At 39.8% G+C, this 12,205-nt stretch overlaps 1 protein-coding gene across 2 annotated transcripts; it reads right to left on the bottom strand.

Moving 5' to 3' along the window:
- Window positions 1-3,923: 3,923 nt before the first annotated feature.
- ID4 (inhibitor of DNA binding 4) lies at window positions 3,924-9,246 on the bottom strand. 2 transcript variants are annotated; one of them, XM_081324814.1, is made up of 4 exons: window positions 9,017-9,246; window positions 8,278-8,891; window positions 6,634-6,693; window positions 3,924-5,400 (listed from the first exon to the last, which is right to left on the bottom strand). In XM_081324814.1, the coding sequence occupies exons 2-3, from the start codon at window positions 8,713-8,715 to the stop codon at window positions 6,649-6,651; spliced, it is 483 nt and encodes a 160-aa protein (XP_081180940.1). In that variant the 5' UTR covers window positions 8,716-8,891; window positions 9,017-9,246; the 3' UTR covers window positions 3,924-5,400; window positions 6,634-6,648. The 2 variants fall into 2 exon arrangements, with proteins under 2 accessions (XP_081180940.1, XP_081180941.1); XM_081324815.1 differs by having other exon boundaries at window positions 8,278-9,246.
- Window positions 9,247-12,205: the final 2,959 nt, after the last annotated feature.

Here is a 12,205-nt window from a genome sequence, read left to right as displayed (position 1 = left end):
TAAAATCTCAGTCTGCATGAAGAGTAATTGAAGGATGTAGTGGGGAGCAAGATTTCTACTTTCCTGCAACAGAACAATAAGGCAGAAGAAACTTCTTAAATTGAGAAATCATAAACTGAGAGTAAAGGATCCAATCTGGATGGAAACCTGATTCATGGCAAATGTGATGTTATAGTAAATCCAGCCAAGTGGCAAATAACACTCCCTAACAAACAAACAAACAAACACACACACACACAGAGAAACACATTGCTACTGTTTTCACTTAATGGTTTAGAAACATTTTCACATGAAGTTGAAGAAAGTCTTACCTTTTTATTGGTTCATGATCAATCAAGATAAAGGAATTTCATTAATAAAATCTGTGCTGCAATATGGTGAAATAGCAATAGCACTTACACTCATATACCGCTTCACAGTCCTTTACAGCCCTCTCTAAGCAGTTTACAGAATCAGCACATTTACATATATTAATTTTTATGTTGATAACTTTTTATATTGAGATGAGAATGCATTTTCCATGTAAGAAAAGAGTTTATGACAAGAAAGCATTTTGTCTTTGGATGTGTGTCACAACTGAACAAATGACAAATTACACCACACTTAAATATGTGTGCCTTTAAATGTACGTTTAACTACAGGAGTTTTGGTCCTATACAATCAGAAAATAGATATAACCTATACTTTTTGAATATACAGTACAGATCTGTAAGAGTATTGCAACTAACATTAGTGTTTATGTTACATGGATTTCTTTCCCATTAATATAATGAATACTAAAGGTAAAGGTAAAGGTTCCCCCGCACATGCGTGCTAGTCGTTTCCGACTCTAGGGGCCGGTGCTCATCTCCGTTTCAAAGCCGAAGAGCCAGCGCTTGTCCGAGCGCTGAATACTATTTAACATAAAATGCAAACTTTTTATATTTCTATAGCACTTTATCTTCAGAAGAACACTTAATTTTGTATGGATGGATGGTGTTCTATGTTCCTGGATGCAACTGGGGATTGTATCCTATCGTTTTTCAACTAGCGCAATGAAATTTGTTTACCTGCAGTGTACATCTGTGTCAAAATAATTTCTGACAACTACATTTAAGTAGCATTTCCTGCAATTTAAATTGAGCATGCCTACATGTTTAAAGATGGCTTGCAGAATCCCATAATTCTAACAGTTTCCTTACTCGTGCCACAAGAAACAGTGAACAAAAACATCACTGAGATTTTGATCATGCTTAGAAGAAAAAGCATGTAATTATGAAATTCTAACATTCCTTTGCAATCCACCAGCTAATTATCAAGCCATGTCTGCAATCCTTTGCACACATTCCTTGAAGAGTAAATCCCACTGTAAGCAGAATTACTTCCAAACACATACTTCCACTTTCATGTGACTTCTTCCTATAAAATGCAGCAACCATTTTTGCCAACTCATTCCAAACCAAGAGATACCAGTATATGTCTTGGCAGCACACAAGTCAATCAACAGAGAAGTTGAAAAGATCAGCATGAACAGAGTCTCAGGTAAAAGCATTTGATTAAAAATAGTAATAGCAATAAACTCCTCAATATCTACTGATATCTACTGATCCTCGGTAGTGATTCAATGAAACCACCCGGTATTAAGATTCCATCCTTTATTAGCAATTGGGAGGGCAAAAGCAGAATGTACTGTATTTATTTGTGCCATGTTGTATATGCAAAATAGTACAAATCAATGCCCAAGTGTCCTGTAGAGTGATTAGATAGAAGAACTGGTATTAGTGCAAGAGATATTGCATAGTAGTACTGTACTCCACTGAGAAAAACTGTGGCTGGGATTATGTGTGTATGTTTTCCTAAAGTGCATGTTTCCTCATCCATAAGATCCTAATGGATATAAATGTCATTCAGGAACGATTACTTCCTTCCACTTGAATCAATTATTTGATGGACATGTGTTAGTTTTTAAAATGTAATTGCCTGTCAACTTTAATATCTAATTCTCCAAATCGCAATAAACTGCCGAACTTAAAAAGATAAGTATGAACTACATAGTTAGGTTTCCCTTAAATCTCCTGAGATAATCTAATTTTATTATCCTATGTTAGAATGACCTATTTGTTATTGCCACCATCACAGCATGCAGTTGTTTAGTTGTTTAAATAACGAGTTTTAAAACACTTCTAAAAAGTGGGAAATGAACTTTATAAACATAATTTTGGGTCATTTCTTAAATGGCTGTAGATTATTCCTGCAAAGTGTAGTAACATCTATTCTTATCAACTGTATTGTCAACCTTACTTGAGATCATTATTCAAAACTGGCTTTTCTGTCCCGTTCCAGATGCCTGCGCTCATTTTGCTCCTTCTTCTCTGTACAACTTGAACTCCAGTTTTGCATGCCGAACTACAAATACTTTAGAAGTATAACCCAAGGCTCTCCCCTTTATAGAGATGCACTTGCTTCAATGTCACTAGGCTGGGGATGGTAAGCATTGAACTGAGCAGTCAGGCGCACAGGAGGTAAATTTTAATCCATGACAGTACTAGGTCATATACTGTAGCCCTTCAGAAAGAGTCCTTCTAATTAAAGTTAATGAGAGTGGGAAAAGGTTTGGGGTTTCGATGAAACAAGGTCATTCCAAAGAGACACATGCAATTTGGCTTATTTTTTTTTAAAGTTGCACTTAATCAGTGAATCAATGGAAAGGAAGCAACTGAAATAAATCCATGCTCATTCTTAAAGTCCTTTGTTTCATTTAATTATGCTGCACTTATACAATCTCTAACCCATGGTTTTTCCAGACTTAACAGGAACAAACAAATTGGAACTGGTGTGCATTAAAAATCATGTAGAGAACCATCACAATGAATTAAAAAAATGAAATTAAATCCGACCTGACATTTTTCTACACACTAGATTGAATTTACCCTTTACCTCTCAAGTATAAATCAAGTAAAATTAATGTCTGAATATTGGGTTGTGGAAAAATCACCTCAAGTAAGAACTCATTAAGTGCTGTGTTTTAACTTTTAGGCAACCCAAGATAGGAGCTATCTCAGGACAAAAGTTTATCTATCTGTGTGAAATATTTTTCTTTGGCAGTTAAAGTCAGACAGACTGAATGGACAATGGACAAACAAGAATTTTGTTCTATTCTAAAAAAGGGGGCTTTATAAAAGTGTTGCTGGTTTGAATTGTAAAATTTCAAGCTAAGCTACATTTCTTCAGTTTAGGGGGCTAGCTTCTTGACAACTTTATGTGAATAAACTTTCTTCTTTTTTAAGAGTTTTACATTGAACCTTAATCTGAATGTACAGTGTTTGATGTTCCTCACCGGCAAAACAAGCTAGTGTTTTGATTAGCTTAATCTTAATATCAAGCATTTTGAATAAAACATTTATCCTGCTGACATTTTACCACACTTTGTTGTTGTTGTTGTTAGTTGCGAAGTCATGTCCGACCCATTGCGACCCCATGGACAACATTCCTCCAGGCCTTTACCACACTTATCAATATCTAATTTACTTCTAAGTATCAATTACCTCATAAATATTTATTTTAATAAAAAGAGGATCCCTAGGCCAACTTACTTTGACACTTGTCATCATCTACAACAAATCTACCTTTTTAAAAAGAAAATCAGGCAGACCATGCTTCACACACAGTTGGATCACTCTTGACAAAGCACTCAATTAAATCCTACTTAATTCACCCACTCTGAAAATCCGTCCACATTGGTATGTAGAAGACTGTTGATCATATGATATATGTAACTTTCTTGGAATCTGGGCAGAAAGTAGATTTGGATCAGCCTTCCCCAATGCTGATAGTAGTAAATCCAGTTTTTGCCATAAAAATGCCTATCACGGATAAGCAAAGGAAAACAGATATATAGAGTCATGGGAATGGCAAAGAAAGAAAGAAGCAAATCACAGCATAAGCCACATCAATCTAGTTTAATGTTTATATGTAGAAGTTACACATAACAGACACTAAACATGAATTTCAGATGTTAACAGAGCTGCAATAAAATTAATGCTGCTATATATTAAAAAAATAATTTCAATACAGTCATCTGGTTGTGGTTTTTTGTTTTTTTTGGTCTACACAAGTTCTTTGAAAGTAAATTTACACCAGTAATTAAGACTGAAATTTTTCCCTATTATCCCGTCCTACTTTCTACATTTCTAGTCTTTGGATGAAAGAAACAGCAACTTTACATTTGTTGACAGTATATGCCCTTTGGTCAGAAGCAGAAAACTTTTCAGAAACCCTCTCTCCAAGTACAGTAATATGCCACAAGGCTTAAAATGATGGGTTAAACATCACCCCACTTGGCATTACAAAAATGTTTGTGACAACAAAAGATTAAATAAATGCTGATCATGCCTCAGCACTGTACACAGACTGAAAAAATAAACCAAGCGGTCTTAGGTAAGAACCAAATTCTTACATCTCGATAACCTCTCCCTGTACACTGTCATATAAACCTCAGTGCAAAACAAACAAAATGTAAGTTTCAAAACGGTATGATACAAACACCTTTTAATTGGATTGAAGAAAAGCACATCTGTATGGATTCAGAACACATTTTATTTGTGGCTAGACAGCTCATGCATTCATGCAGGACCAAGCTACCTACACCTATAGCTTCAGAGTCTACAGGGATGGAGTGGGGGGCGGGGTGGGGGGCAACATCCAATATATTTTCTTTGTCAGCAGCTCTGCACTTGAGCCAGAAATGTTCCCACATATTTAAAAAGAAAACATACACATCTTGATAATATTTACAAAAAATATTTAATTAAAAATATTTCATAATTACAGTCGGTCTATTAAAGCATAAACTTTTCTCACACTTATAGAAGCTCTCTCTATATACATAGTATGAAATGTCACTCATTTTAATCTATACAATATGTAACAATCCTGCAGGGAGAAGAAAATCCCCAAGGAAACAATAAAATCATCTATTTTAAACAATAGATGCCGAAACGAAAGTTATCTACAATGCCTCTGGTAGATTAGTAAAGCTTCAGATTTTAACTGCTCGACGCATTAAAGTTATATTTCTAAACTCCAGTTTTTGCCCTTGATCTTCAATCCAACAGAAAACCACACAATACTGAAGATTTAAATCCCTTCCCTCCTAGACATGTACACAATTCACATCTGATCTAAAAAAAAAAGTTAAGAGTCATGTGAAAAATGCTATGAACGTACAAAGTTGTGAAAAAAATTTTTTCCTCTTTCTCTCACTCTAAAGGAAGTATGGAAAGAATTCTGGAGTAGTTGAGGTTTTTTTTTCTTTCCTTTAGCCTAGTGGCTGGTGGTTTTTTTTTTCATCTCTCTGTTTTTCCCCTCCCTCCTCTAATGTGTCTTTCTGCTTCTGTGGCTCAGGATCTGCTTGCTGCACACCTGTGGAAGAGGAATGAATAGAGGAGGGGGTGTGAACCATTCTGCTCCAGACTGACTGGCGCCACCAACAAAACAGAAGACATGCTTGATCAACAACCCAAAACAAACCAGGTCAAACAACAAGGGCAGCTCCCAGGCTAGGCCAAGCAGAGGAATAAAGCTGCAAGTCCCAGCGAGAAAAAGCTTGCTGGGGAGTAGAAGAGAGGAAAAGAGCTAGGGAAAAGTGCCCTCCAAGTCACTCCTCCATTTCTGTTTACACAGATGAAGCAAAATGGAGTTAAAATAGGATTTGCATCCAAGTAAAGTGGGGAGGGGGGGGCAAATACATGCAAGACATTCAACAGCAACCAATCAAGGAGAATATTTGTAGCTCAGGGTTGAAATGAGGGTCTTTGGTGCTCTCTGAACTTGGTGGTTTTCTTGCAGATGTTTTGTTACCTAGTTTGGGTAATGCAAGAAAATTGCCAAGCTCAGAGAACATCAAGGACCCCTCATTCAACAGCATTTCCATAATGTATTATTCATGGCTTTTACAGAAAGGGAATTCCTAAAGATTGTTGCAAAGGGCAGCTTGCTCGTCCTTTGCATCAGTCAAAAAACCTTGCAGTTAGACCAAATGCAGCTTTTTTTCCTAAGCATGCAGAAAGCATTTATTTTTCTTATGTTTTTGTCCATCGTACATGCTTAGAACATACCAAACGTCTGGACTAATTAACACACATTACCTGTTTAAAATACACAGCCCTTTAGAATAAAAGTATGCTATTCAACACAAATATAATCTGTTCCTACCTATCGTAAAGTATGTGTCTAGAATTAAAAAGAAAATATAAGGGAAGAAGCTTGCTCCCTAAGCCTCAAAACTATAATAACTTTTAACTCAACTGAAGGATTATGTTATTAAAGGAAGATTATATTGTTAAAACATAAGTACCCAAGTTGAACTACTTGGTGGACTGCAATCTCATGCTCTAGTTTGAAACAGGTATTTTATTGCGCTGCTGCTTTTAGGCTCTTACAAACATGCCATTCCAATAAGTGAGAAGAAGTGAAACCGAATCCTTTGAATCCTTCTTATATTTGCACACAGGCACGTCCCACAGATTTCAGGGAGTCTTATTTCCAGGTGAGTGTGTCTAAGGTTGTTGCCTTAGATTAAACTAGAAAGTCACTACTAGGAATGCTAAATGTTCTCAGCTCCTTCACTGTGCCAATCTTGAAAGACATACTCACCTTGGGAAGTGCAGTTCAGCGGCACAAAATACTATCTCCTTGCTTATTAACAGCACCCGCCTGCAGAAGAACAAAACAAGAGTTGAACATTACAGCAAATGCAAATACCAAGTTTAATAATAAACAGCCCTCTTTCCCTGGCAGGCTGGTTTCAAGACAATTTCAAACAGAGGCAGAGGGAGCTGCAAGAATTTGTCAGCTTCAGATGGCTGTACATCCCCACCAAGGCCAGTAGTTAGTGTCAGACTGAAAGCTGCTAAGGGTGACGACCCTTTGCTTGATAGACCCCTACAGGAACGGTTAACTGCAGCTGAGGGCTTATGTTTTTTTTCCCCCCAATGCAACACAATCAAGCAAAAGAACCCCTGGCGTTAACTCACAGATTTGTGAGACTGGAATCTGAATCTCTGGCACATGACTTCTTTTTTCTGGAAGCATATTTTTGATGTCTGGGAATAATAGATTGTGAAGGTGGTGTTTCAAAACTATGTCCTCTTTGGTCCTTTACTAAACAAGTGTTTATTTAGAGCATGCTCCTATTCTTTCCAATACTTCTTCTACTTCTACTTCTAAGCGCATTGACTCCAATCCTGCACATGCTGATGGCACAAGTACAGCTGGGCAGGTGCTGATATGCACTGTACTACAACTAAGTAAAAGGAAAAGAGTATTTGTGTGTGGTTAGTTAGATCAGGACAACTCTAAGAGAAGCAACATCCATTAGAATCAAGCAGGAAGTTACCTCTCTGTACAACTTATATATTTGATTCCTTACCTATAAATGAATCATGCTCTACACACACATGCAAAAGCTATATTATTAAATGTTACCTATAGTTCCTGAATGACAATGGCTGGCGACACATAGTCTGGGAACGCATACTGTACAATTCAATAAGCATGTGCAATTGCATCTTATATGTTATTAAGAGCTGGCAGGTATATACCTCTACTCACACCCCCACAGAGACCTCCGCCATCCAATCTGCTATGCAATTTAAAGGCAATACCAATATACCGGCTTGCAATTCACAGCCTAATTAACCAGTATTTTCTCTCCGAAGACTTTCCGTCCGCCGAGATTAAAAGGACCGGCATTCAACAAAACAGAGATGGCTACCACTACCACCACCACCACCACCACCCCCTGGCAAATCTGGTGGGATGAGATCATTAAGATTTGGAATCGGGACCGGGAGACCCAGGTTCAAAAACCACGGGAAGAAGTGACCTCCTTGGGCGCCTGGGAGACAGGCGAGATGTAATCAATTCCAAAGATTTCTATAAAAAGGTAAGCAAACGCCAAAAATAAAAATAAAAATAAAAATAAAAAAGAGGTGTCATGGGGCAAGGAGCCAGATGAGGAACACTCCTCTTTCGCGGGGTTGTGGATCGCGCGGGGGAATCGTCCCCAGGATAAGGCTAAGATCGTGGGCACGAAGCGCGGCAGGTTAGAGCTGCTTTTTGCACCGGTGCGCGCGGGGCCGGGAGGGTAACTAAGACGCGGGGCTGACACCGCTCCTTCTCGGGGGGGGGGGGCGTCCTCGAGAAAAGCGCCAGCGTCCCACCTCCGTTCTCCGAAGCCGCCTCTTCTTCCCCTCCCCTTCCTGCTGTGGCTGCGCTCAGCGGCGCGGCGACTCTTACCGGGTCAGTGTTGAGCGCTGTGAGCGGGGTCCGGGGAGGCCCTCCTGGGTAACTTGCCGGGTGCAACGGAGGCGGCGGCGGCGGCGGCGGCCGGAGCAAAGCCGGGTGCGTCTCCAAGGCCAGCTGCAGATCAAGGATGTAGTCGATCACATGCTGCAGGATCTCCACTTTGCTGACCCGCTTGTTGGGCGGAATGGTGGGCACCAGCTTCCTAAGGCGGCTGTAACAGTCATTCATGTCGCACTGAAGACACAGAGTGGCGGGCTCCTCGCCCAGCGTGGGGCTCCCCTTGTAGCAGCCGTGCTCGGCCAGGCAACGCACAGCCAGATCGCCGCCGCCGCCTCCGTCGCCGCCGCCGCCGCCTCCTCCTCCTCCACAACAGCAGCCGCTAGTCAGAGCTTTCCTGCTGGGGTGTCGGACGGGACTCACCGCTTTCATGGTGCAAAGAGAGACGCAAGCAGGCAACAAGAGCCGCTCGACGCCGGAGCCAAACAGCTCCCCGCCCGCAGGATGACAAGACAAGAGGCGATGCAGCGCGTTGTTTTTTTTTTTTTGTTTTTTGTTTTGCTGAGCAAATCGAGGGGATGAAGAGCCTGGCTCGGACCTCTGGAAATCTTCGGATTTTGCAAAAAGGAAGGGGGAGGGAAAAAAAAGAGAAAGAGCAGAAAATTACAAATCGTGGAGGTGGGCTGGAAATTAAAATAATAATAATAATAATAATAATCCAGCCGCCACCTACCCAATCAATCTGTTTGTCTGTCTGATCAATTCCCTCCCCTAGCTCTCACTTCGACCCCAACCACCTCTGCTCTGCCCAGTTTGCTGTGCCGCCTTATCTATATATATAGAGCACGGGGTACAGGTTGGGCGGGGCGCGCACGCTGCCCGAGTCCAAAGGGAGGGAGAGGGAGAATAAGCGAGTGGGTGAGACACAAGACTATGGGAGGGATAATGTGGACATTAAAAAAAAAAAAACCGAGGCACGAGAAAACAGCGTTGCGCTTTAGCCAATCGGAAGCGGCAGTTTTCTCCATGGAACGTCGCGTTAGCCAATGACAACTGTCTCCATTCTGTCAAACGCTCTCTATAGGGTCTCGGGAAAGGGAGGCTGTCGTGCCCGAGGGAGGAGAGTGGGACGGAGGGAGGGAGGGGAAAAAAGAAGTTCCTTGCGAGGAACTGCGGGAATGCGAATGGAATTCAAGCCGGGCTTGCCGGTGGCTGGCTTGCTTGCCTGGCTCTTGGGATCCCCGGCGGCTCGGAGTGCCCTTGCAGTAGCCCGCGCCTCCTCCTGAGATCTCACTCTCAGTCCGAAAAGAAGCTATGACCACCGATGTGATCACTTCTCTCTTCCCCTCTTTCCCCCCCCCCTCTCTTTTTGTCCTCAACATTTATTCTTCAGACTGCCTAATTATCACTTCCAGCTAGTTCCCCAAGGAGACGTGCGGTTTCAGGCTTCATTTCACGAGGTTTTTTTTTAAATGCTTTTGAGCCCCCTCCGCGGGTATATTATTGACATTCAGAATATTTCCTTCAAAACTATCACTTCTAAAGTCCAGAAAGTTGGTGAGAATTTGCGTGGGTTTGGGCGGAGTTTTTTGTTGTTATGGTTAAAATAATCAATTGCCTTGCTACATTGAATTAAAGCACATCACAGTTAAAAATTCATGACGATTTGGGGTGTTTAAAATTCCTTAGTGCCATATAATATTAATCCATTTGATGTAAAATTCATACCTGTAACTTAATTTGCCTCATTAGTTTCCCCGATCATATATTTGTTCAATGTGCCATATTAAATGTGATGCTGGAAATGCCTGAATTTCTGTGCTTTGAACCACTGTCTTAAAATGATTATAGGAATATTATAGTGGACTGCTATCACTTAATTTAATGATGTTTTGCTACAACTTTCTCTGAAGTCACCTTGCAAGTTTCTAGATGCAAACCATTAAACTGTTGACTAATGAGCAAAAACGTCACTGTAATAAATAAAAGGTTACTTCCCCTTTTTTAGCCGTGTGAGAATGTTATACTCATGGAATCATATAATTCTGCAAGATTAGTGAAATACATAAATAAATGCCTTAGAGCTTAGGGGACTGGAGGCTAAAACATACAAAGAGTGGTTGCTAGAATTGTGTATGTCTAGTGGGGTTTAATGAAGAGAAGGACTAGGGGTGACAGGATAGCAGTGTTCCAATATCTCAGGGGTTGCCACAAAGAGGGAGTCAAGCTATTCTCCAAAGCGCCTGAAGGCAGGATAAGAAGCAATGGATGGAAACTAATTAAAGAGAGAAGAAACCTAGAACTAAGGAGAAATTTCCTGACAGAACAATTAATCAGTGGAACAACCTGCCTCCAGAAGTTGTGAATGCTCCAACACTGGAAGTTTTAAAGAAGAGATTGGACAACCATTTGTCTGAAATGGTATAGGGCAGGGGTAGGCAACCTTGGCTCTTTTATGACTTGTGGACTTCAACTCCCAGAATTCCTGAGCCAGCATGGCTGCCTCAGGAATTCTGGGATTTGACGTCCACGAGTCACAAAAGAGCCAAGGCTGCCTACCCCTGGGATTCCTGCCTGAGCAGGGGGTTGGACTAGAAGACCTCCAAGGTCCTTTCCAACTTTATTATCATTATCATTATTATCATTCGGACTACTGATGTTGAACTCAGAAAAGCCACCCATCAGAATGGGCTTTAGATTAAACAGCCCACGTGATCTGATCTATCAGATATTGTACAGAGATTTTTATTTTTTTAATGGAAATCATATATGCCTTTTTCACTATTTCTTGATTCTGCACGCTCAGAAGTCTAGAACTCTGAAATGTGATCACTACTACCACTAAATGGAAAATATGGGTGGGAACACGAACATACCCACATACATGAACCCCAATAACAAAAATGTACATTTAGCTTGTCTTGAAAAAGGCATTTAGGAGGCTGTGTTTGATAAGGAGATGTAGTAAAATCAGCATGCAGAACTAAGATATGACACAAAGAAATCAGCTAAGGCAAAATACTTTTATAATTTTAGTCACCGGATTCCAACATATATAGGATCTGGTTACTCTTATCTGAAATGTCTGTGGCTAATGAAATATACTTCAGTATAACATCTCTAAAGACAGCAGCATTAGTATTGGAGGAGCAAATGAATTTATCAGTGAACTGAGATACAGACTTGGATACGATTCAATACTTCTTGCTTTTAAAAATGAGTGACTTCTTTGGAGTAGTAACTTTTAATACATTTCTTTGCAATAATCTCTTTTCTTTCAATCAGAATCTTGATTGTATGATGGATATTCCATGCTAAATAAATAAGATTTATGGATTGAATAGGTGGACCACATTTCACTGTTCTCATCCTAATTAGAATATGTGTGAAACTAGCTCTATTGCTGTAGTTAATTGTTTTGATTATATGGAATAGATTCTTAGAGCTAATCTGTTTCCACCTCAGGATATTGATCAGAAATCCTTGTATGGATCCTACTTTTTTGATGCCAATCTGTACTGAACAGATGTGCTCATATTTTGAGGCATCTTAATGTTGAGCCAGTCTTGAAATTGTGCAACAAGCATGCAGGAATAAAATGTTTGAGCATTCGTGAACTCTGATGCTTCTAAAATGTTTGGCCTAGGAAATTTATTTTCTCTCTCATGTTCAAATACATCCCGTAGTACAGATTAGAAAAATTTGTATTCAAATACTTAATTTGAAATGGTTTGAGTGTACGTGTTTGTTGATTAGCCATACTATTTTAATATTGAATTAAAAATAAAATACCCAACTTCCAATATTCAATTTATATTGTAAAATCAAGCATACTTTCATTAGCAACTATATAGGATATATTTCCTAGTGGAAATTCTGGTATAGAAATCTATACTGTTACTTCTTGAAGACATTTCAAACT

The sequence above is a fragment of the Vipera berus genome, assembly GCF_964194415.1.
Source record: "Vipera berus genome assembly, chromosome: 3".
Classification (NCBI taxonomy): domain Eukaryota; kingdom Metazoa; phylum Chordata; class Lepidosauria; order Squamata; family Viperidae; genus Vipera; species Vipera berus.
The sequence above is the reverse complement of the archived record's forward strand: the minus strand, read 5'-3'. Positions and strand labels throughout refer to the sequence as shown.

Excerpts from the sequence above, each read along its gene's own strand:
- ID4 (XM_081324815.1), bottom strand. The coding sequence starts at position 8,715 with ATGAAAGCGGTGAGTCCCGTCCGACACCCCAGCAGGAAAGCTCTGACT. Across the intron at positions 6,694-8,277 it reads CAGCGCTCAACACTGACCCG|GCGGGTGCTGTTAATAAGCA; the intron begins GTAAGAGTCGCC and ends GTTCTTCTGCAG.